Source organism: Centrocercus urophasianus, unplaced genomic scaffold (assembly GCF_019232065.1).
Source record: "Centrocercus urophasianus isolate 14NV4802_14NV808 unplaced genomic scaffold, USGS_Curo_1.0 seq_38, whole genome shotgun sequence".
NCBI classification, from domain to species: Eukaryota; Metazoa; Chordata; class Aves; order Galliformes; family Phasianidae; genus Centrocercus; species Centrocercus urophasianus.
Window position 1 is genome coordinate 5,480,940 of NW_024884955.1, and position 23,747 is coordinate 5,504,686.

A 23,747-nucleotide genomic window follows, 5' to 3' on the forward strand; every position below is an offset into this window, starting at 1 on the left:
TGTGGGCACTCCGGCACGGCAGGGCGAGCACCCGAACTGCCCCAGGAGCCAGCTGGCAGGGCGGGGAGATGGCAGGGCGGTGAGCTGAGCCCTCGGCCGGGCGCCGGTTGGGGCCGCGTGGCCATGTCTCATCGCAGCCGTGTTGGAGCAGCACAAGGCGAAGCTTCACACCGCGTCCATCCTTTCAGCTTGCAGCACTCTGCAGGCCTTCAGCTCTCTCTGGGTGTGCACGGAGCCGTGCACGATCTGCTCTGTGGGGAGAGCATCCTTCCCCTCGCCGTGTGCCCGCCTCCCGTGGCCGTGCCAGCGCCGTCCCTGCGCCAGGCAGCGCTGCGGGGCCGTCAGCGGGCTGCCATGTGCGTGATGTGTCAGGCTGTGTGCGCCCAGCGCTTGTTTACATGGGAAGGAGGCGACGGAGGGAGGGAGGGGGGGAAGAGGAGACTTTGAGGGACGCCTGGGAAAAAAAAAAAAAAAAAAATCGGAAAAAATACCCAAGTGAGGAAAATTCTTCTGTTCTGTGACACGAAGCAAGAAGCGTTCATTTTGATGGCAATTAGGGATGGCTGAGCTGCGAGATGAACGCCGCCACTGGCTGCTTGCACGCTGCTCCCTGCCTGGCTGCAGGGAGATACTGTGGGATGATGCTGTGGGGTGATGCCGTGGAGTCTTTGGAACGCCATTCCCATGCATCTGCTCTGCCACCAGGGGGAATTGGTTTTCCCCTTCTGTTCTTCTGGGAGAGAGCACTGCCTTCGGGAAGCTGTGGGCTCACTGTGAGACGTGCTCAGCACACACTCTGGACAGCCTACACGTACTGCCAATGCTCCTCCACAGCCCTATTTGTGCTGTGCCACTGGGAAGACCCAGACCTGTCTCCCTGTATGGCTGTGCCAGCAGCAGGGAAAAGGCATTGGGCAGCCCTGCACGCCCCTGCACTCTGCTCCCAGCCTGGGACTGCTCACCTCCCGACCTCTCCTGGTTTGGTTCTGGCATCGCTGCCATCCCTCCAGCTTTGCTGCAGCACAAGGGGCAGGTGCACTGTCCTCTATTGCACAAACCCTGCTGCAGAAGGACCGGTTCTCCCATCAGCCAGCTCCAACCTCCTTCTAACACCCAGAAGCTGGGGTGGGATGGAAGGACTCCCGTTTCCAGGCTGTTCCCCAGCACAGGGCCGTGCTCACAGCGCCATCAGTGTGACCACGCCACGGGATGCAGCTCCCACGGCCCCAGCGACCAGCATTGCTCCTGAACTAACTCACAGTGATGTGCGCAGGGAAACGTGAAGAAATCAGGTCAGCTGGAAACGCCATCCCCTCCTTCACGTCTCCCCTCCTGCCTCTCTCAAAGGTGGCCCTCCTCCTGCTGCTGCCGGGGGGGGTTGTCCATAACCATTCGGCGATGCTCCACGCGGGGCCAAGGGACGCAGCCATGTGCCACGCTCTGTGCTGCACAGTGAGTGGAGCCAGCAGCCATCTCCGTGCTGCAGTGACTCATCCCATGTCAGCTCTGCTCCTTTCTTCCTCCTGCTCTTTTTTTTTTTTTGTTGTTGTTATTTAATAGCTGATGTAGCAAGAAATTAAAATATAGGGGGGAAAAATAAATGGGTACAGTGTGTTAGCAGAGCTGCTTTAATTAAAAGGGATTTACTGTCTTCAATACACCTGGAGGATGCTCGCCACCTCCAACTTCACCTTCCAGCATCTCTGCACCTGGTGCTGCACCAGGACACATCCCTGCACTGTGCTGCTCCATCTCTTGCTTCCATCACCATCACCACACCGAGGGCAGCCTTCACTTGTTGCTTGTCTTTCGCAGCCCAGGGACTGCGTTCACTGCCAGATCCAGGCACAAAGAGGTGATGCATCTCCCTGATCTCCAGAGGTGTGGAGTGATGGTAGAAATGTTGTGACCCAGGATGATCCCTGCTGCTGCAGCGTGGCATCCGTGCCTCTCACTCTGCAGCTGGAAGGATCCTCCTGATGGCATTTCAGAAGAACCATTCCTCTACTTTCAGAGGCTGTACTGAGCCAGGAGATGGCTCCGTCAGCCCTGAGCTGGCTGTGCTCACTGCATCTCTGGGGCTGCTCCCGGCTGCTGTGCCAGCTGCCCACGCTCATTAGCAACGTGAGTCGCAGCAGCTCCCAAAGCAGAAAGGTACCAGCAGGCATCGGCCCATTGCCTGCGTTTGGTGTCTGCCCATGTGGGCTCTGTGTGTGTTGGGACCACGCTCTGCTTTCGCCCTGATGGACATGGAGCCATGCCTCATGAATCATGCATGAAGCTGTATTTAGTGTAATGATTTCTGACATCCAGAGCCTGGGCACTGCGGTTCGGGACCGCAGAGAACTCCAGAAATAAGGAGGTGACGTCCATCCCATGCGGAGTGGGAGCGCTCAGAGCGATGGGGGTGAGTGGAGCAGCCGCTCCTCCTTCGGAGGGAATCACAGGTTGCTTCCTAATTAGCCAAATGTGCAAAAGCTAAATATTGACAGAGCTTTGCGGTTTCCTGTGTCTCGCAATCACATTGCATGCCATTAACCTACATAGCCGTCAGGGGAAGGAGCAGCTGCGTGTGCCTTGGCACGGGCAGGGCTGTGGGAATCCCTGTGCTGGTGCTGACAGGAGCTGTGCTCTGCTATGGGGGAACCTCCTCACCTCGCTCGGTGGACAGCACTGCCCGCAGACCAGCTTCAGCATTGGGCTCATCCCTTCCTGAACCTCAAATGGGGCACTCATTTTGTGAGAGGCAGCGCAGGGAGAGCATGTGCATGGGTCGGCCTTCAGCAGGGAGGATGCTTTATTTCTCTGCAGAGCTGTATTTATTATATGCAGGGACTGGGGTGGCACTGATTCATTCTTGCCCATCCCCAGCTGCTCTCCACACATAGCAGACAGTCCTCTCAGCCTAGGGATTTCCTTCCTTGGGTTCCATGCGGCAGCTGCATCCTGTGGGACTATGGCTGTTAAACCTCCTTCCCTCGCAAAGCTGCTCCTCTCAGATGGGTCAGAATCATTCTTTGGAAAGATCTCATGTAACTGCAGAGCACCAAACCTGCTCTGTGTTCAGACCCCAATCGGAGGTCCTACAGCCCACACAGTGCTCCTCAGCCCCTCCTCAGGCCACCATCACCACCTGCTGCTGCCCAGCCGGGTCACAGCGGTGACAAAGGCTGGAGGAAGGGCTCTCACAGACACACACACCAAGGCCTGCATGTTCCAGAGGGCAGCTTGCAGGGGAATTAAGCACTCCTGTGCTGTCACCTTTCCTCTGTCGCCACAGGATGGGCAGCTGGAGGCACCCCACGCCTGGAGTGCTGCGCTTAATCAAACTAATTAGCGATTTAATCTTGTTAACAAACCAGGATAATTGCAGCGTTATCAAATTAGCCAGCTGTATGGAAATGCCTGCTTAATAGCTGATAATAGCTGGTGCTGCTGGAGGAAGGGAGCTGGGAACTGTGACTAATGGGACATGCCATCACGTGTGCCATCACGCTGGCCTGTTTGTGTCACTGTGCCAGCCTGGGTGTAGCACTGGGGCTCTGTGCTGTGCCCCATAGCATGCAGGACACGGTGCTTCCCAATCCAGGGTACATTTGGTGCAAGGGGGCATCTCCATGGGAGGACTCAATACTGGGGGTGAGTGATGATCTATTTCCCACCTGAGTTTAGTTGGTGAGCTCGTCATCTGGTGTTTGTATCCTCCACCAGCACTGTGCAGTGGGGGGGTGCCCCTGCCATTTGCTGGGTGCTGCACCCCCATCCCAGAGCACTGGTCCCACTCCTCATCCCACAGCTCTGGTGCACCTGGGGACGTGTGCTGGTATGGGCCACGAGAGGCAGAGAGGGGAAGAAGGGAACTGCACACCGGTGCTCCTGGGACAAGCTTTTATTTGTTGTAACAGCAGCGGATAAGGATGGAAGAGGGTGAGAAGATGGCACATAGCAGCAGAGAAGATCTCAGAGTGCGAGCACGAAGCTGTCCCTGTCCCCTGCGAGCTGGTCCTTCTGCAGGTGCATGGGGCTGGAGATGGCACGGGGACACAGGCACTCTCTGGCTATGCTGGGAGCAGCAGCTCACACTGGGGAAAGGGAGAGAGAGCAAAGAGATAATGCTGGCTTACCCCAACAGCCCGAGCTCCCTGCCCAGAGCCACAGCCATCGCAGCCCCAGCGCCCCGAGGTGGCCGTGGAGGTGACAGTACCGTAGGTCAGGTTGATGCGCGAGATGCATCGCCGCCCACAGAAGGTCTTGCAGCACTTCTTGCCACGCGGGCACTGCCGGTCGCTGTAGCAGTCGTTCCTCGGGTTGACCATGGCACAGGTGATGTGGACCTCAGGGCAGGACCAGGCAGTGCCTGCAGGAGCACAGGGAGGTTTGCTGCAGCTGAGACACCCCGGGGAGGGCTCCAAGGGGACATTTTCCCCTTGATGATGCAGGTGATGTAGTTGCTACCCACTCCTCCTTAAGCACTAGGAGGAGCTGCTCTTTTGCAGCAACCCCTGCAGCAAAGCAGGGATGGCTTGCTGCTGCAATCAGTCCCCTGCCCCTGGGCATATCGTACCTGATGGCAGCTCAGCCCAGAGGATGAGCATCCCCACGAGCAGGAGGGCAGGCACAGTTTTCATGCTGCTGTTTCTCCTGAGAGGTGCGAGCGTATCTTGCTGGGGGCAGCGGCATTTAAGTGCTTGGGGACAGGATGGGGTGGGGGGAAGCTGGGAGGGTGTGTTTGTGCCTTTTTCCTCTGCTGTTGCATTATGTTTTCTGGAAGCCTTTTGCATAAGACACACACTGATTGTTCAATTGCTCAAAAAGCAAAGCTGCTGCATTGCACAACTGTGCTATGAGGCTGCACCTGAGCGGGGGTTGGGGGAACAGCCCCTGAGCAGCCCCTGGGCAGTGGTGGGGTGCCCTGCTGCACTCACACCATTCTCCAGGTTAAGACATGATGGTGACCTGCTGAGCTCCCTCCTGGGGCTTTATTGGGGACAGACAATATCTCTCCTGCGTGAGGAGGTTGCACCCTTGCTCCAAGCACAGCTGTTTTCTTTGGGTGCTCTTGGGCAATGGGAAATTGACTCTGGTAGGAAATTGAGTAACGTCCCTCTTACCTTGTGCAATGGTTCCCGAAGCTTTTCCTTGGGATTCTTGCAGCGTTCAGAACCCAGCTGTGCTGGAAGTGGGCACAGTGAATAGTCAGGGGGGTGCCCCCCTCCTCCCGTTCCCCCCATAGCCAAGCACACAGCTCTCAGCCAGCTGTGTTCCCACAAACGCAGCCTGGGGCAGCCCTGGGTTTTGCAATGCTCTGGGCAAAGCCCAGGAAAAAGAGGGCACCGTCCCCCTGTGCCCCCTGCCCAGCCTTCACCCTGTGGGTGTCTCATTGCGCCCTCTTCCCACTCCGACTTCCCATCTATTGTGTCTCCATGTGCCACAGGGACTGCTCTAGAACTGTCTGGGTATCTGTTAATTATTACCCGCTTCCCCTAATGACTCTGTGGTTACATTCAGCTCTTTGTAAAGTCATTTGTTAAACAAGCGGGAAGGAGTCAGCCAACCCAAACAGGCGTTCTGGGACGTGCACCGCTAATTTAGTGCTTTTAATGAGAGATACAAGCCCTTCATCACTTTTGAAACCATCTTTGGGAGTCTGGCAGCCGCTGGGGGGGAGAGGGCAGTGCTGCACTCCCCATTCGCTCCAGGCTCTGGGCGTGGAGGTGACGTCCCGGCTGTACGAGGATGCACAAAGCCCCTCAGGGGGTAGCTTCGCCCTGCAGCCTGTCCGCTTCTTAGGGCGATGCGGTGCTTTCCGGCTGGAGCTCCATCCCCCCCCCCCCCAGCTCACAGGTGCCCATGAGAAAGGACGCCCCATCCCGCATCCCTCGGCAGCGCCGGTGTCTGGTGCCATCTAGTGATGCCGCTATTGGTGCTGTGCGGCACTGCCCAGCCGCTGCCCTAACGGGGCTTTGCTCTGCCCTGCTGTCCCCCACATCCCAGCGCAGGGGGTTACTGCTTCTTTCCTCAGGGAGCTGCTCCCATCAGCTCGGCGGTGCGTGGCATTATGATCAAACCTCCGGCTCAGCGACACCCATCCTTGTCCTCAGTGGGGGTCCAGCCTGAGTGATGCTCGTAGGAGCAAGGATCTTCCCAGAGGAGGTGCAGAGGCAGAGGGAATTGTAGGGCCCTGCAGCCCAGCAAAAAGGAGCAAGACGTGTCCTACAAATCTCCAGGGTGTTTATTGTCAGGATAGAAATTTCCATATATAAAATAAGGGTTTAAAAATAGCACTACCCTGCTCTCACAATAAAATATATATATACACACACATGTAGATATTTATAGGGAGAATTATTACCATTTTGCTACGTGATTAAAAAAAACCCCAACCCAATAAAAGAAGATAATGATCGATTCTAGAAGAATTCTGCCAAAACAGGGATGAGGGGATCCTGCTGCCTGCTCTCCCATGGGCTGCACCCCCACGGCTGTGGGGTCGGGGAGCACTCAGCCCACATGCAGTCCTGCTGCACAGCCTCATCCTGCCCGCAGCAGCTCTCTGGGTGCTGCCACTGCTGGGTTTCCTCATGCAAAGCAGCGCAGGGAACGGTGCAGGGGCTGCTGCCCATCCCAGCTGCATCAGGAGCTGTGTCACGACTCCTCTTCCAAACCTTGCCCACCTTGCCCCAGACCAGCCAGGCTGGAGGGACGAGGCAACAACGAGGGCTGAACCCATTTGCTTCGCAGTAGGGCTTCTGCTCGAGTTCTTTTTCCCCCTTTTTTTTAAAGATTTTTTTTTTTTTCATACACTCCACATCCCCTTGGGATTTTGTGATAAAGAACAAGCAATGATGCTTTACATAATCTATCAATAACAATGCCACGTAGCTACTGTAGGTCCCCTCTGAGCCCTGTGACCTGCTGCAAGGATCACTTCTTGAGGGCAATCTGCTTCTCCAGGGCTTCCAGTCTGGCTGTCATCTGAGCAAGTGTGCGTGCTAAGAAAACTGGGAGCTGAGCAAAGAGCGAGAGATGCGCCCAAAGCAAGCACAAAGTGAGCCTTACCTGCACCTGCCAGCCCCTCACCTTGGAGAACTCAGAAGGGACTGAGCTCCCAGGATGGAGCCCATCCTTGATGCTGGCACCCGTGCCTCTTTCAGCTTGGATTTGGATGCAGTCCCCCCTCTCCCCCCTCCCCACTGAGCCCATGCAGCACTCAAAGGATATTTCTCTCAGTCAAGCTCTGCAGGATGGCCACGGTGTTTGTCTGGAACTGCACCAGCGCCTCGCACTCACATGGGCTGCGGATCTCCGTCTCCCCTCTGCCCTCCTCTGTGTTGGAGGGATTTGGGGATGCTCAGAACACGCGCAGCAGGCCCTGCTCACATCCTCCCCGACATAAGCCCCTTATCCTTGCAGTCCTTTTGCATTAACCCCATCTCCATCTTCCCTTCCAAATCCCTCCCTGAGCCCCACTTCACTATTTACAACAGAGGGATGGATCGGTGGGGCGTTATACCAGCTATCTTGGCCCTGGGGAAGCTCCCAGCTTGGGTCGGTGCCTCTGACTGTCCCTACCAGCATCATCCCGATGAATGTGCCACGGGCTGATGGGCTCTGTGGGGAGAGGCAGGCTGCTGGCTGGGATACCCACCTGGGCAGATGTTCAGCTTGAAGTTCTCCACGAGGTTGGTCATGGTGGTGAAGTCTGCCGAGTAGGAGAAGTGCTGCTCCACCGGCTCAGAGGCGATGGCTCTCAGTTCCTCTTCCACTGCCTTGCCGACACCCACAGCAAACATGACAATACCTGCAGGGCAAGGGTAGATCCTCAGCTCTGAGCCTGCTGCCCAGCATCAAGCAATCCTGGAGCAAGCAAGACTGAGCAAGGCAGGCATTGGGGCAGCAAAAACCCACCTCCCAGGAGCCAACCACCCAAGGAACCAAACTTGGATGCCTGAAGCTCTGTGGGTTGGACTCCTCACCTGACTCTTTAGCTCTCTGTGCCCACTCTGAGATGTCATCCTGGGAGCGTCCATCTGTGAAGACGAGCCCGATCCTGGGCACGTTGTAGGAGAGTGGCCTGGCCCCTTCCAGTTCAGAGAAGCTGTGCTCTACCATGTGCTTGAGGGCCAAGCCTGTCATGGTGCCCTTCTCCATGTACTCCATCTTCATCACCGCCTCCTTGATCTCCTCTGCACTGTGGTACTTGTTGAGGGGGAACTCAGTGCGGACACGGCTGGAGTACTGCACCAGCCCCACACGTGTGCCATCAGGGGACACTTCCAGTAGATCCACAATGCGGTTCACAAACTGCTTCACCAGCTCAAAGTTGTGGGGCCGGACACTCTTGGAGCCATCGATCACCATCACTAGGTCAACGTGCCCGGCCCCACACTCTGCATAGATATGGGATGGTGAGAGGGGATGTGCAGGATCCCACATGGACTGGGGTGAGGCCTGGAAGTGTCCCAGGGCAGAGTAGAGGGGAAGATCACCTCCCTCACCCTACTGGCTGCACTCATTTCAATGCATCTCAGGGTACCACTGGCCTTCTTGGCCAGAAGGGCACATTGCTGGCTCATAGCCACCCTGTTGGCCACAGGAAATCCAAGGCCTTCTCCTCACAGCTCCTTTGCAGCAGGTCTGCCTTTAACCTGTACTGATGTGTGCAGTTATTCCTGCCCAGATGCAGGACCCTACGCTTGCTCTTGCTATACCTCATCCTGTTCCTGCCCGCCCAACTCACCAATCTGCCCAGGTCTTGTTGAATGGCAGCACAGCCACCTGCAGTGTCCTCAACCTTTTCCCAAAACCCTGTTGGCTCTTCCTCTGAGGACACAAGCCCTCATCCACCCATGCAGATCCCCTCACAGTGGGCTAGTTTTGGGCAAGCCCTCACGGTGTGAAGCCCAGTACTCACTGTTGCATGTCTTCCCATCAGCATGGAGCTGCTGGCCCTCAGGGCACACGCAATGGAACGAACCTTCACTGCTCACACACTTGAACTCGCAGCCGTGATCCACCCCGTTGCAGAGGTCAATGGCTGGGACACAAGGCATGGAGAGGTGGTTACCACCATGCAGATGGGGACACAGCCATGGCAGCTGCCTCCTGCGGCCCTGTGCTGGACTCACCGCGGCAGGACTTGCCGTCGTGCTGCAGCATGAAGCCATCGCGGCAGCGGCAGCGGTGCCCGGCAGGGATGCTCACACAGTCGTGCTGGCAGCTGTGGTTGCCAAAGCTGCAGTAATCAATCACTGGGGAGGGAAGGGATCAGAGAATCACAGAATTGTTAAGGATGAAAGACCATTGAGATCAGCTAACCCAAACATCAGCCCCCGTCCCACTGCTCTGGACCATGTCCCTCAGTGCCACATTTCTCTTTTTCTTGAAAACCTGTGCCAACACCTCACTGCTCATTCTGAGAAGAAGTTTTTCCTAATATCCAACCTGAAAGGAAGCCCAGTGAGAGACTGAGAGACTCTTCTGAGCAAGGAGCAGTGGGAAAACGAAGGGAAGGAGCGGGGAGGGAGATGACCTTACTTGTGCAGCTCCTCTTGTCCTGGTTGAGATGATACCCGGTGCGGCAGCGGCATGAGTACGTCCCCCGGGTGCTGATGCAGTGGTGCTCACAGCCATGCCTGCCATCAGCACATGCGTCGATGGCTGCGGGGAAGCAAATGCTGTCACCTCTCGGCCTCAGTGCCCCCCGAGAGACAGGAAAGGAAAGCCTCAGAATGCAGCTGACACCACCCTGCCCTCCCTGCACCAGGAGCACCCAGCTGCTGCTGGCCTTATTGGGCCTCTTCCTGCTCTCCCCTCCAAGAGACATGCAACTGCTAGAGATAGAGTTAGAAAGGGTTTTTACGGGAACAGGTCTTTCCATCCACGTTGAGCTGGTAGCCAGGGTGGCATTCACAGTAGAAGGAGCTGGGGGTGCTCACACAGCTGTGCTGGCATCCGTGGTCCCGTTCCATGCACATGTCTACCCCTGAAAGGCAGAGAGGGCATCAGAGCAGCCCCCGAGGTGCTCTCCACCTACACTGCCCTGCAGAGAGACCCATAGGGCTGATTGCCAGCACACGTACACAGGCACCTCCACATTCTGCACAGGGTTCTGAATGGCCTCAGCTTTCAGGTCTACCTGCGCACTAAATCAGCGCTCAATATTAATTAAGTGTTGATAGCTGGAGCTAAATGAAAACTTGAGCTCAGCTGGAACATGCTGTTCATTGATGTAGAGAAGCCCAGGCAGCTATATCTGCACATCCCTGTGAGCAGGAGCCTGCTGATCCGGCTGGGATATGGGCACTGGGGCCAGGAGGCAATGGGCAATGTGCTGCCAGCAAAGACAGGGTGCTGCAGAGCACACTCTCACCCCCATGCCTATACCTGGTTAGCCCTGCTCATAACACAAACCAAGGCACAAGCAGCCTCCCTGCTGCCAGCCACTACTAAAGGCATGTCAAAATGCAGATGGGGCTCTGGTAGACATCACCTACCCCCAGATACCTGGGGAAATCAGTTCCACATTTCTTCCTAGCTCATATTGCCATCACTGTTGCCGTTACATCCTGGCTCACCGCAGAGCTACCAGGAACGGGCAAAGACAAGAATGTGCCTGCAATACTTTTAAAGCTTTTAATCCCACTGCAGCACAGGGAAGGTGTCCCAGTGGACAGCTGCTGGATGAGGCTGCACGATGCCACCTTCCAGCCTGGCAAGGAGCAGGCAAGAGGGCCACAGCTGTGGATCTCACCCACCGCACAGCTTGTCCTGGAACTGCTTCCCAAACTGCTGGATCAGCTCGAAGGACTCCACCAGGAAGACGTGCTCCTCCAGTGGTGGTGAGGCCATGGCCCGCAGCGAGTTCATGTCAGCCCGCTGGATGCCCACGGCGTAGATCTCAATGCCGGCGTTCCGTGCATGGGCGGCCACCTCAGAGACGCGGTCCTGGGGCCGTCCATCCGTCACGATGATGGCGATGCGGGGGATTTTCTTGTGGGGTGGGCGTGCGCCCTCCTGCACGGTGAAGGCCACGTTCATGGCGTACTGGATGGCCAACCCCGTCATGGTGCCCTGGGCCAGCGGTACGATGCCGTTGATGGCTCTCTCCATCTCTGCCCGCGTGAAGAAGGTCTTGAGGGAGAAGATGTTCTGCACCTGGCTGGAGTATTGGATCACCCCAACCCGCGTGGCGTTGGGACCCACGTCCAGGTTGCCAATGATGTCGATCATGAAGCGCCGCATGGTCTCAAACTCAAAGGGACGCACACTGCGGGAGCTGTCGATCACAAAGACAATGTCCAGGGGACCCGTCCTGCACTTCAGGGCTGTGAAGGGCAAGGAGATGGATTAGCCTTGTGGTTGTCTGCAAGAATCTGAGGCATCCCATTTGGCTTATCCTCCTTATAGAGGATGGAAAGGGCAGGTCTGGGCATCTCAGCACCTTCCCACTGCCAAATAAACCTATGCTGGGTGCCTGCTAGAGTGGGACTGGGGACAACAGGAAAGGACACATGCTGTGACACCATCTCCATGGGGAATGGCAGCATCTCCTCGTCCCCAAGTGCTTCTGCTGCCCTGCTTCTGCAGAAGCAACTCTCTGTCTGGATCTACCCTGACAAGGCTTAGACACAGGTTTAGGCAATGGTGTTTTCACCTCTGCAGCAATTCTTCTGTTCCTCCTGCAGCGCCAGCCTCCCACAGTTTCTGTTTTTTTACTGCACTTTGCCAGTTCCTGCCCAAATACAGGACTTCTCTTTTTTTTTTTTTTTTTAAGGGAAAAGAATAAGACAGTGAAAAGCTCTGCTACAGGCATGCACATTGAGAGCATTAAGCCAAAGAGCCTCTCTTGGATATATGGGTGCAACTTCCAGTGCAAACCGAGAGTGTTTAGCGAGCAAAAAGCCAATGAACATATTTGGCTTGGCTAGTGAGTAGCTGAGCCTGGGAGAATTTGGCCGTAATGGTGAGCAAACACTGCGCGTCCCATTGGGATGATGCCCAGCCCACGGCTGTAAGCTCTGCTGCTCCCCCGTGCCCAGAGGTCCTTGAGACATACTCCTCTCTCTCTCTGTGGTGCTGCTTTTGAAACTGAAACTGATTTGGCCACCTCTGCCCAGGGAGGATGGAGGCTGCTGACCCCAGACTTGCTTTATCCCCCACCACATCCCCGTCTTCATGCTGCAGGTGGAACCCTGCATCCTTCTGGGGATACCCCAGAGAGCACGGTGTCCCACCAAGCCTTCCTCCGAGGGGGTCTCATTGCCCTTACACACACACTCCTCTCTGCACTGGCAATTCCCAGCCACCACAGCTCACCTGAAGGCTTTGGTCTGGCTTCCAGCGCCGTCAAGACGAGCAGGAGGAACGCAGCAAGCGGCAGGAGTTTCATCGTTGCTGTGGGAGCAGAGCTGGGCACTCACTACAAGAGGAGGAGATGTGCTGTCAGTATTCAGCCCCTGATGGCACTCAGTGGGTGCCCGGGCACCGCCAACATACCCAGACAGTGCCCCAGCTCTGCCAGCCCCGTCCCCATGCTCACCGTGCAGGGACTCTTCAGCACAGCTACATTTCATTACAGCAGCGAAAATCTGCCAAGTGAAAAGCTCTGATTTTCTGCTCTGGGTGGAGCTGGCCACCAGACAAGCCTTATTTTCACTTGCAAACCATGCGTCTGGGATGTTCCGCCAAGCGCTCGCTGCGCAGCCAGGGGACGCGGGGAGCTCTGTGCTGGGAACAGACGCCCCAAAATTCAATGCCAGCAGAGGGCAAAAACCCACTCAGAAGTGTCTCAGAGCCACTGGAAAAAGTCATTTTCTCCAAAAAGCTCCACGACTGTAGATTGCTTTTGGGAAAGCAGAAAGCAGAAACCTTCTCATGCGCAGGTGGTGACCTGTTTGCAGGGTGGTGGATGGTGCATTTGAGGTGGGATAACTGAGGGATGGAGATTTTGACCAGCTATCTGAAACCTCCAGTTGTGCATGCCTCCCCACCTGCCCATTTCTTGCTTTGGCTTTCGGGTTAGGGTTAAGTGCCAGCCCAGGTCAGAGCCCACTGAAAGAAGTGGCAAACGCTGCAGGCTGCCAAATAATGGCAGCAAAAAGAGTAAAGGCACTGCTTGGGCACTGGCGGGATACCCTGGATCAGTGGGGCACCCAGGAGCCCCATCCCCAAGTGGGAAAGCCAATGGGAACAGGGAATAGCACAGATAGAGCCGCTTCCCCCAGAGACAGGGAGCAGGCAGGGGGGTGGGGCTTTTTCAAAAAGCACACTGGAAATTTGCTTTATCAGTAGTTATTGGCTGCTATTTGTTTAGCCCCGTGAGGTCTCGGTTGTAATTCATCACCAGGGTTTCCACTTAATTGCTGAGCGATTATGCACAGCCCTGAACCTGATGTTTTTGACAGCGGGGATGCTGATAATAGGTTGCACAGCTGTGTCCTAACGTACTCTCTGGTGTTCACACCTGAAAAATGATATTGAAGAAGTTGAAAGGATAGAAAAGGGCTACAAGAGGATTCAGAATATCAGTGTTATGTGCAAGACCTTCAACTTGGCCGAACTCTGTTCCTCACACTCAGGTGAAGCCAAAGCCCCCTCCCAGCTTGGCTGTGTTTCACCACTTACCTAGCAGAATCTTTTCAGTGCAACACATGCTATTTTTTTTTTTTTTTTTAGAAGACAGCACTGCCCAACCACTATACGTTTTGGAGACAGCTGTGCCACCTATAGCATTTCTGCAGGTTGCTCTCCTGCAATGGCAGGCTGGCACAGCACCCAGAGTGCTTCAAAGCCAGCGCAGAGGGAAGAATGAGCTCCTGGGCCAGGAACCAAGGAGGAGAAAACCAGCCCACAACCGATTCTATTTTTAACAGCATCTGAGTGTTGGATGAAGCCTTCACGCTCCCTGTGGCCAGAGGGGCTGTGGGAGCAGCACGGCACGGTGGCACTGCCATGCACCCAGCAGCAACAGGGCACTGTGGGCAACCCTACGTTCAGTGCAGCGCCCAGCAGCAAGGCTGATGGGAAGCAAAGAGGGAGGTGGGTGGGAAGCACACGGCTGGCAGGCAGGTGCTGCGAGGCAAGGCAAACAGCACGGGGACCTTGAGATAACGCCGGGCTATAAAGGAGGAAAGGCCTGGGGGGTGGGAGGGCATAAGCACTGCCACAGCGTGACACCCCACAGCGTTCCCTCATTTGTCAAAGCAACGCAAGGAGAAAGTCAGCCTGCCGTTCTGCCTTGCAGAAGGAGATGGGTTGACGAAGGGATGAGCTGCATGTAGAAGCTGGCAATGAGCCCAGCCTCCTCTTGGCACCCCTCCTGCTGTGGGACAAGGAGAACCAGGGATGGACCCTCAGAGGCAGGCAGGTAAGGCAGCCCCAGGGTGCTCCCCACCCCCCGCCATCACTGCACTGCACTCCTGCCAAGTGCTGAGCCTCGGGGAAAAAAACAGCCGCCTCGGGTTTCAGCCTGGCCTCCTTGGCAGCGCTCTGCTGGCCGCAGGTTCACAGAAATGCTCGGAATATTCCCCTTCTGATTCATCCGTGCAGGTCGGACCTGGGCGCATCCCGCCTCAGGCAGGCAGGGAGCAGAGATCTGTAGATCTGTGTCCTCCTGCCTCTGGGATCGGGGCTTTCTCAGATGGTCTGCAGCGGGGATGAAGCTGGTGGAGAAAGTGGGGGTGAGTGGTGCAAGAGAGGGCAGCACCTCATAGCTTGGGGGAAATCCTGTCCACGGGAGACCCCATGGTTCTGGGCCTTAGCTGGGTCTGAGGCACAAATCACACTGAAGATGGGCAGAATGGCAGTGGTGCATGGCGCCGGTGCTGTGTGAGCTGTCAGATAGCAGCACCTGTGTCTGTGCTGGGATTTTTGGATGATGGCAGCACTGGATGCAATATCCCCACCACTCATGGGACTCTTTGTGTATTCTGCTTCATTCCATGCCCAATAACAAAGATCCAGTAAGGCAGCTTTGTAGGGCATAAATCAAATCCTGTCTGGGTGCATGGTAGAAATGCTGTCACAGCTTGAACCTATGATGGAGCACCTGGTGGGAAGGCAGGGCCAACCCCAGGGGAGCTCAGGTGTATGCAGTATACCTGAATGACCAGAAGGGCTGGAGCCAGGATCCACCCCTTCCCAGATCTCATTTAAGGGCTGGCAGTGGAGATGAGGGTATCTTGCTGGATGTTACAGTGTACCTGAGGCCTTCTAAAGGTAAGCAGATTCTTTCCTTTGTTTCTGTGTCCATGGCTGCCTTGTTTGAGCAGAACCTTGCTTGCTGCAGCCTAGGACTTTGCTACTATGCTGTTGTTGCTGTGCTTTCCATTGTGTTACAGGCAGTTAGTCCATAAAGTATCAAAGAGACTCCAGGAGCTGGAGCATGCAGCCATAGATAGCCATGTGTATCTGTCCTTGGCAGAGCCATTCTCTGAGTTCACGCCTTAAAGAATTGCCCCAAAAGTGCAGACTGGACAGGGAAAGCAAAGAGAAGGGTGCACTGCCCCAGGTGTGAAAGGCAAGAAAGCAATGAGAGATTGCATCATCCTGGAGACACCTTCTGATGTCAGTCAGGTTGTGCTGTGTAAACTCCACTGACCCCTGGCATGTTGTGTGTGTGTGTTTGCAAGGCCCTCGTGTGGTGTGGATGGCTGAGGCCCAGGCTGGCCCTGGAGCTGTATCCATGATGTACTGGAGGGCTGCCCAAAGGTTGGTTTCTCTTCCTGGCTGGAAAGAAGCCCAATTTCAGAGTGGAATTATATTTCCTAGCTCTCTTCTTTGAAACACCTGTGTTCTTTTAGAGCATAGAACCTGCACAGTAATTCCTCTCATATTCCAACAGGGGAAACTGAGGCACAGAGGCAAATCCCAAGCCAACTGTATTGCTCCCTGTGTGCCACAGACCAAGCAGGTGAAGCCTGAGGGATGCTGGGCTCCTTGCCTGCCCCCAGTCTGTGGCTGCCCATACCCTGAATTACTGACTAATAGCCCCTGGGGACCATTCTGCAGCAATGATCTTGCACTCAGCCCCAGCATCTCTTACACCCTCCTCCAGTGCTGCAAACCCTCAAGGAAGGAGACCTCTGCAGCATTCAGAGCATGGGAGCGCCAGCATGTGGAGACCAGAGAAACAGTGTGAATTTCTAGACCAAAAACAAGAGAGGATAAAGTGCTTTTCCCCCTCCATAAGGACTGGCATATCCTTGGTTCTTCCCAAACACGTGTGTGGGTGAACAAGAGCAGGCTCTTTCCAGGACATTGCAGCACTCTCTGGTTACAGTGCTGTGGCAGCTCCTCTGGGCCAAGTGCCACCTGGAAGGACACGTTGTTTGAAAGACAAGGCTGTACTCAGCACATCGTGGCTTCAACCCCAGCAGGAGTTCAGTAACAGGAAAGACTTGCTGGATGCTGGACAGACTTCCCTGAGAAGGTCAGTTCCTATTCTATGAGGCACGTAGCAGCTGGCAGCTTCCCCATCAGCTTGTATGTACCTGCAAACTAAACATGGTCTCACAAAGCGTGTGTTAAAGATCTGGCTAAGAGGACAACACCAGGTGGTCACCCAGTCCTGCTCCTGCCTGCTGTTTTGAGCAAATCTGGATGGACCTCGGAATAATTTTCAATGTTAATGAAGAACGGTCATTGAGGAAACATCCACCTTGCAGATTCTCTTTCAAAATCGGGTGCTCATCTGCTAATGAGTCCCTGGAGGGCAGCTGGATGAGCCTCAGGCTTTGGAGAAGAGGAGGTCAGGGCCATCCAGAAGCTGAGGCAGCAACCCATAGCCCAAATGCTCTTTCTGGGAGGAAGGTGTTAGAGTGCGTATTTTCCCCAGAAATATGCATGTGTGACCACAGAGGAAAAAGAAGTGTTCTGGAGCAGCTCATGGGATGGTGTGGTGTTTGTGCAGAGCTGCTGAAGCAAGAAAACCAACATCTTTAAGCAATGAGACAGATAGTTTCTAGGAGGGTATGTACCTCCTGCAACTGCAGGAACCCCTATCCCCAGCTGACCTCTGTGAGCTCCCAGGGCACAGACAACCACTGCTGTTTCAGCCCCACAATCACAGATCTGCTGCCCGACCTCCTTCTCTAAATCTTTATATCAGATTTCTTACTCTGGAGACGTGACTCAATGTGTTGGCATAAGGCAACATGCCAGAATGCTACTCATGTGCCTCTCCCCTTTATCCTACCCATCCTGCTAAGCGTTTAATTGAAATAGCAGAAAATGAGCAGCGCTTGGCTGCTGCAGAAAAGCAGGCAGAGACTGCAGCCCTCCTCAAGACAGAAAAGCAATGTGGTTGAAGTCTTTGTCTAGATACTTTTCATGTTGGCAATCCTGAAGGTAGCATGGGAAAACCCTTCCATATAACTTCATGGCCACCAGCCCCCACAGACTTGTCCCAGCTCTCTGCTGAGGCAACTGTCCCACCAGGGTGGTGATGTATGGAGAGCAAGGGGAAGGCAGACTCCTGCAGAGTAGCTAAGCCAGCTGATCTGCTCCTACTGATTCCTGCTGTGGGCCATGGATTCCTATGGGTTTGTGGAGTGTAGATCAGGATCCTGTTACTATGGGGTAGCAATCAGTTGGTGAAGCAGCAGGACACAGCCTGGAGGTGGGAATGCTCAATGCTTAGGGAGGAACTGAGGCACTGCCACCTCTCTGCAGGCAACCACAGCAGATCCCTATGGAGTTGTGCACCGGGGAAATGAGTATATGATGGATTCATGCATACAACCAAGGACTTGCAAAGTGGGAAGTCAAACCCTCACATTCCTCCTGGGCAGGGGAGTGAACAGAAACCCAGCTGCTAGCGATGTTAGTTATTGCCTAAACCACATCTATGCTGCAAATACTGACAGAGGGACAATGCTTGCTCAGTGGAGCTCTTATGGTAGTAGGGGCTGTGCTTTGGTGATCAATTTGCTTCTGTTTGGGCCCAAAGTGAGGAAATATGAAGGCAGGAGGTACTGACCTGCCACAGGAGCCACTCAGCCTGCAGCAGGGCTGGAGGAGCCCACGGGATATGTGGCACAAAGGGGACTCTTTCTGCAGCTGATTTTTATACAGTTCTTTATGAGTGCCACTCAATCATTTTTGTTGTGATTTCCCAGGTTTATGCAGTGATGGTAGGGCTCGTCTGTAGCTCGTGTGTGCTTATTGCTGCCTCTCTCAATGTTTCAGCCCCATTCATCCAGCATTTATAAATGGTATTTTATGAGTGCTGAGTTCTGAACCAGGCAGGCACGCCGCTCGGAAGGCGGACAAAGGGGCCCCTATTGGAAACTTTTAAAATGCTCAAACAAAGGCTTCTCTTGAAAACCTTTAACCCCTAATGCCAGCCTCGAGGGAAATGCTGTGAGTGCTCACAGCACACACGTCCTGTGACTGCAGACTGCCTACAGCAGGCAGCTGTGTTGGCTGTGTCTTCTGGTGGCTACCATCACCAACAGAAGTAAATCCCAAGCCCAACTTGCAGTAATCCCACAACGTTTAGTTAATGCTTTAAGAGGGGGAAAAAAAAGAAGTTAGAACTCCCACAGAAATGAGCAACAACTTTCTCCTGTTGGACGCAGCAGACTCTGTCTGCTTTGATGGAAAGTGCCATTTTACTACAGACCCGAAGGACTCTCACATGCCTTCCAGATGGGAATTTGTCTTTCAGATGAGGCCAGATTTATCCCAGGAGTTAACTCTGCTCTTTGCATTGCCAAGTCCTGGTGGCAAATAGCAGGGCTGAGATCTGAGAGCAGATTTCTCCCCACACACAGGCTTTCTGCCTGGATTGGATGCCAATCTAATGATATTCCCTAAACAGATGGCAAGAATCTGCTTGTGGAATATGCTTTCTACTTGTTACTGAGAGCCTCCAAGCTGGCTGCCTGCAACTGATGGCTCCTGTTCTCAGGAAAACAACAGATAAGGAAGATTTTTGTTGTTGCTATCAAGAGATACTGCAAAGGGTCCCACAGGGAGGACCTCAGAGTAATTCTGTATGCAATCTGGGCTTGACGGAGGCAAAAATCCTGCAAGCTTACGTAGAAGAGGCAGAGCTGTGAATGGGCTCCTGTCTTGGAGCCTGCTCCCCCCTCCACCAGTCCCACAAGAGGTGGTGGATTCCTTTCAAGTGACAGAGCTCTGCTTCCTTCCTCTCACCCACACCAGCTCCTGCCTGCAGGGCAATCCAGGAGCTCTGCACCCCTTATTCTGCAGCAGAACGAGGGGAAAGCCCCCAACAGCACATGCCATCACTCTGCATTACCTGCTTGGACAGCTGCACGCCAGTGCAGAATACTCTGCTTTTCCAAACAAGTTTTCCCATGTAATTGCTTGTAGCAAATATGCCCAGGGCTATTTTTTTCCCCTGTGAAACAGTTGGAGTTATAAGGCAAAGGTGGGTGATCACTTGTGCAAACCTATTCATGAGTACATGCAAGCACACTCAGGGTGTGCACAAACCCAGCATCCCATGAAATGGGGCAGAACTAAATTCAGCTCCATTTTCAAGCTTATCTTTTGGCAGGATTTTGTTCTTCTGGTGCGCAGCATGCTTTGCCCAGGTGTACGAGAGCTTACTACTCTCTGCTAATGGAGATCCTCGCTTGTATAAGCAAGAACTTGCTCGAAAGCCGGGCAGCGGTGAGCAGGGCAGGCAGAGGGCGAGCAGCGCTGCCCCGACAGCAGGGCAGGGCTTACGGCAGCGCCCACTCCCCAGCGCCGTGTGCTCAGGTGGGTCAGTGAGCGCTGCATCAAAGCAGAGGAAAAGCACAGAGGCAACAGAACATGGGGATAACCTGGTGCCGAGGGGTTATCCTCTCCCCCATTCTCTCTTTGCTTTCCGCTCGTTCCGAGGGGGCACCCGGCACCCCAACCCTCCATCCCGATCCAACCCCCCCCCCCCCGGAGCTCGGGGCTCACTCTCTCCCCTTTCCCTTCCCGTAGGTGCGGATGCAGCGGAGACCCTCACTCACCCGTACCGGCCGCGGAGCCGCTCCCCGCCGCGCTGCTGGCTCAGGTAGGCGCGGGGTTGCGCGGTGCTCAGCGCTGCTGCGGCGCGGCATTTAACGGGGCGGGGGGAGGCGGGGCGGCTCTGCTCTGCTCTGTTCTGCCCGGCGCAGCGCGGGAGGGGCTGAAGGACCCCCCCACGACCGAGGAACGTGGGCAAGCGGGAGGTGGGCACAGGTGGAAGCGCATCGCCAAGGGGGGTGGGCGTGGGGCGGCGTGAAAGTGATTGCCGACAGGGAGAGGCTTTCTGGGTTGGGTGGTTTGTTTTTCTCCCCTTCTCCGCTTTGCGTCTCCTATCAGCTTCAAGAAAATCGCCCAAGCACCACGCGTCCTTCCTTCCCTTTGAGCACCATCGAGCGGGGAGTTTGAAGAGCTCTCTAGCTGGGGCTGCAGAGCCTCTGGTCCAGCTCCCAGCAGCAACAAGTGATGTGCTGTGCTGTAGCAATGGAGAGCATCACCTTCAGGCACCTGGGAACAGAGCATCCCAGCCCCTCATCTCAGCACTCACGTTACATAGCGGTGGTGGGAGCCACCTTTAGCGCCGTACTGCACTGGGCTTTGGTGCTTTAACAGCACTTCCCTCCCTCTTTGTGCTAACAGAAACCAGAGATAGGGGACCTCAATGTATCACCTGCGTTATCGGAGCTCTCCGGCAGCCGAGCCAACGCTGTGTTACCAAATGGAGCAGTGGTGGGGCAGGCGGGGACCACCCCCCTCCTGAGCTCCGGTCCTCCACAGAGCTCACCCACCCTGCTCTGCTGTTTGCTGCTGGCGTGGTCCATAAATCCCCCAAGCCCAGAAAAGGCTGAATTTCACTTGTGTGTGCAGCGCTGAAAATATAGGATTTATAAATACCCGTGCATATTCAAGGGCCTGTGGGTTGGGCTGCTCTGGATTAAAGGAGGTATTGAAAAATGAGGGAAGCCAGAAACTGCAGGCTTCTCGTTTCTGTGAATTCTAATGGCTTTTCCTTTTGCATAAACATCGCGTTGAGCCCATACCCAGGAGCCCAGCAGGCATTTTCTCCCCTGCTCTGTACAAAATACAGCCCAGATCTCCAAAATGGCTTTATGAGGAGATTTGGTTTCTCCAAGCACGGGAAAATACAACAGCACTCTGTGGCGAGCTGCAGGGCAGCTGTGCTCTGAGCAGAGCATGCAGCAGCTCCTGGGCAGGGAGAGCAGAAAACTCAGTCTGCTTGAATTCAGAGTTAACTGCACTTGAGGGTGGTGTTAAAGTTATTGTATAGGCAGCACTTGAAGAGCCAAACAAGGGCTGGTGGGGTGGTGCTTTGGTCCTCTGGGTCGGGTGCTTTTGTTCTCTGTGGAACCAAAGAAAATGCACCCACTCCTGCAGTACATCCAAACCCAAAGTGAGGGCTAGGCCAGGCTGTGCAGGGCGAGGAGCAGGCTCACAGAAAGCAGCCCGGTGAAGGTTGTGGCCTGCAGAGCTGAGCTGACCTGCTCTGCTTCCACATAATACCCAACTTTGTGCGTTGGATTCCTGGCTGAGAGTTCAGGTTCTGAAAAGAAGGCTTTGAGTGCAAGCGGTGCTGCTAACATGACACTGAACTAACACTGCACTACAATCAAAGCATTTTAATAATTTAATATAATAAATGTCAGAGGGAGTGAATGATTCCCTGTAAGAGGTTGTAGGTGCCAGAAGGAGCCGAGCGGGTGGCTGCACCCATTAGCAATGGCTCTTTGACTTGCTGAGGGTAAATGTAAACCAGATGATGGAGGCTGGGTGGTCGTCTCCACGGTCAGAGTGGTGAGCACTGCTCAGGAGTGCATCACTGAGGCAGCATAGCCCCAGAAGTCAGGAGGGAATTGCTGAAGAGAATGGGTAAAATGAAGAAAAAAGTTGCTGAGTAGTTCTTCCTGCTGCTAGATGTCGAGTCTTTTTACCTGCCTTTGGCATGCACCTTCCAGCCTGAAGCAGAAGGAAGGTAATTAGTGCAGATGGGGCACTAATAGGTGCTGTGCAGTCACCCAGCACTGTGCCTCTGCGTTACGCAGGCTGGGAGGGAGCGGTGGTACCCACACAAGCCTGGCCCTGCCCCAAGCTGCTGCTGCAGGAAGCTCTGCAGAGCAGGATTTGCTTCTGACTGTGCTGTCAGCACACGTCTTAATTCACATTTTTTGGCCAATATGCTGCCAAACACTCCCTGCCATTGCCTCACCTTGGTGTGAGGCTGTTCCATACTCTGCTAATGGGTGAAGCCACAAGCAAAGCCTGAGGGCTGTGGAGCAACATCTCCTTGCCCTGTGTGAGGCTGTGGGGCAGCAAATTCAGCCTGGGCACAGTCTGTGCTCACCCCACAGCCCTGCAGAAGGCAGTGAGCATCCCTGTGTGCACTGTGCTCAGCAGAACCTCTGTCTTGTAGGTCCAACCCACACCAAGCTGACCTTCTGCGGGATGGCGTGCGGAGATACCTGCAGCTGCCAGCAGAGCAGACAGTGCTCATACTGCATGCCAAAGTCGCCCAGAAGTCATATGGCAATGAGAAAAGGTAAGAGACATCTTCTCCTTCCCAAAGCAGCTCTGCAGAGCTCAGCTTGTGAAAGCCCTTTCATCAAACCTGGTGCGGCAATGATGTAGAATTACAGATTTAACATATCCCCTTGCTGTTCGTTCATGATCTTTTAGCACCCAAAGCTATTCAGTCCTCAGGGACTGAACAATGGGACGCATCCTTCCCACCCACACAAACCTGGAGCTGGTGCTCCTCCTGGGCTTCTTCCCCCCAGCAAGGTCAGGGAGATGGGTAAAATGGGAGAAGCCATTCAGGTCTTACCCTCTGAGCATGAAATTGCGAAGAGGAGAGGTTGCTGCTTTAAGGTCACGCTGGGACTTTTCCATCAATGGCCATGGTCTCCCAGAAGCTATTTTTGAAAATCCTCCCCGCATTGCAAGAGCGCCTTGAGGTTCTGGCTTGAATCTCCAAAATTGCTACTCCTGAGCAGTGACGTCAGCTGTGGCAATGGAGTATAATTTATCCTCCATTAGTCTTTGTGATATAAATAATCCCCCCCTTATTAGTGCCACCTTTAAGGCTGAGCTGCCCCCTGGTTAAAGATGAAAGGTGCTGGTCTGGTTTCCTTCATGTCCTCGTGGCCCAGAGCTGGGGGAGGTCTGTTTAAACAAACCAGGACCCCAGCACTTTAGGGCTCCAAAATATCACCTCCCCGTGCTGCTGGCATTTCACCTAGTATCAATAGAGAATGAATTTGCACCATTCACACGAGTGCAGTGACAGTGGAAACCCAAATAAAACACAGGAAAATAGGTTTCCAAAACGCTGGGTATAGATTTATTTGCGTTGGTCTCCAAATCTGGCTGTGAATGCAAACTCTGTTCCTGAGCTGCTGAAACTCCACATTCCAGGCGGGCAGAGCACAGAGCTCAGCCTCTGTCGGGTTGGGCTGGGGGGTTGTGGGACCCCCACCCCCTCCTGCTGCTCAGTCCCTGCCTTGTGCCCGCCAGCAGCACCCAGAGGTGGGACAGCAGCACTAAGCCAGCTCTGGGGTCACTTGGAGGCACCTATCCCTGCCAAGAACCTTCTGTGGGTGCAGTAATAGTGCCCTCTGGTCTCTGCAGGTTTTTTTGCCCCCCACCTTGTGTTTATCTGGGCGGGCCAGGATGGAAGCTAAAGCAGGAGCAGCTAACAGGTACATGTTGGAGGCAGCCCTTCCCCTTCCCCTTCCCCTTCCCCTTCCCCTTCCCCTTCCCTT

The 23,747-nt window shown here is 54.7% G+C and overlaps 1 protein-coding gene and 1 long non-coding RNA gene across 2 annotated transcripts; both read right to left on the reverse strand.

The window, feature by feature from the left end:
* Positions 1–3,881: 3,881 nt before the first annotated feature.
* On the reverse strand, positions 3,882–4,650 carry LOC122167699. Its single transcript, XR_006171072.1, has 3 exons — positions 4,565–4,650; positions 4,205–4,357; positions 3,882–4,082 (listed from the first exon to the last, which is right to left on the reverse strand). It is a non-coding gene; the product is annotated as an uncharacterized LOC122167699 (long non-coding RNA).
* Positions 4,651–6,898: 2,248 nt separating this feature from the next.
* On the reverse strand, positions 6,899–20,025 carry MATN4 (matrilin 4). The gene is made up of 10 exons (XM_042832414.1): positions 19,977–20,025; positions 12,319–12,421; positions 10,758–11,327; positions 9,538–9,660; positions 9,129–9,251; positions 8,915–9,037; positions 7,977–8,390; positions 7,649–7,801; positions 7,222–7,326; positions 6,899–6,983 (listed from the first exon to the last, which is right to left on the reverse strand). Exons 2-10 carry the CDS (start codon positions 12,389–12,391, stop codon positions 6,925–6,927), a joined length of 1,743 nt encoding a protein of 580 aa, XP_042688348.1. The 5' UTR covers positions 12,392–12,421; positions 19,977–20,025; the 3' UTR covers positions 6,899–6,924.
* Between the last annotated feature and the right edge of the window lie 3,722 nt (positions 20,026–23,747).

Bases quoted from the DNA above. Each gene is read 5' to 3' on its own strand.
- MATN4 (XM_042832414.1), bottom strand. From the start codon at position 12,391: ATGAAACTCCTGCCGCTTGCTGCGTTCCTCCTGCTCGTCTTGACGGCG. The intron at 11,328-12,318 runs GTGAGCTGTGGT...TGCCCTTCACAG, and splicing joins AGCCAGACCAAAGCCTTCAG to CCCTGAAGTGCAGGACGGGT. The intron at 6,984-7,221 runs ATATCCTTTGAG...TAGCACGCACAC, and splicing joins GCAGAGCTTGACTGAGAGAA to TTGCTCAGATGACAGCCAGA.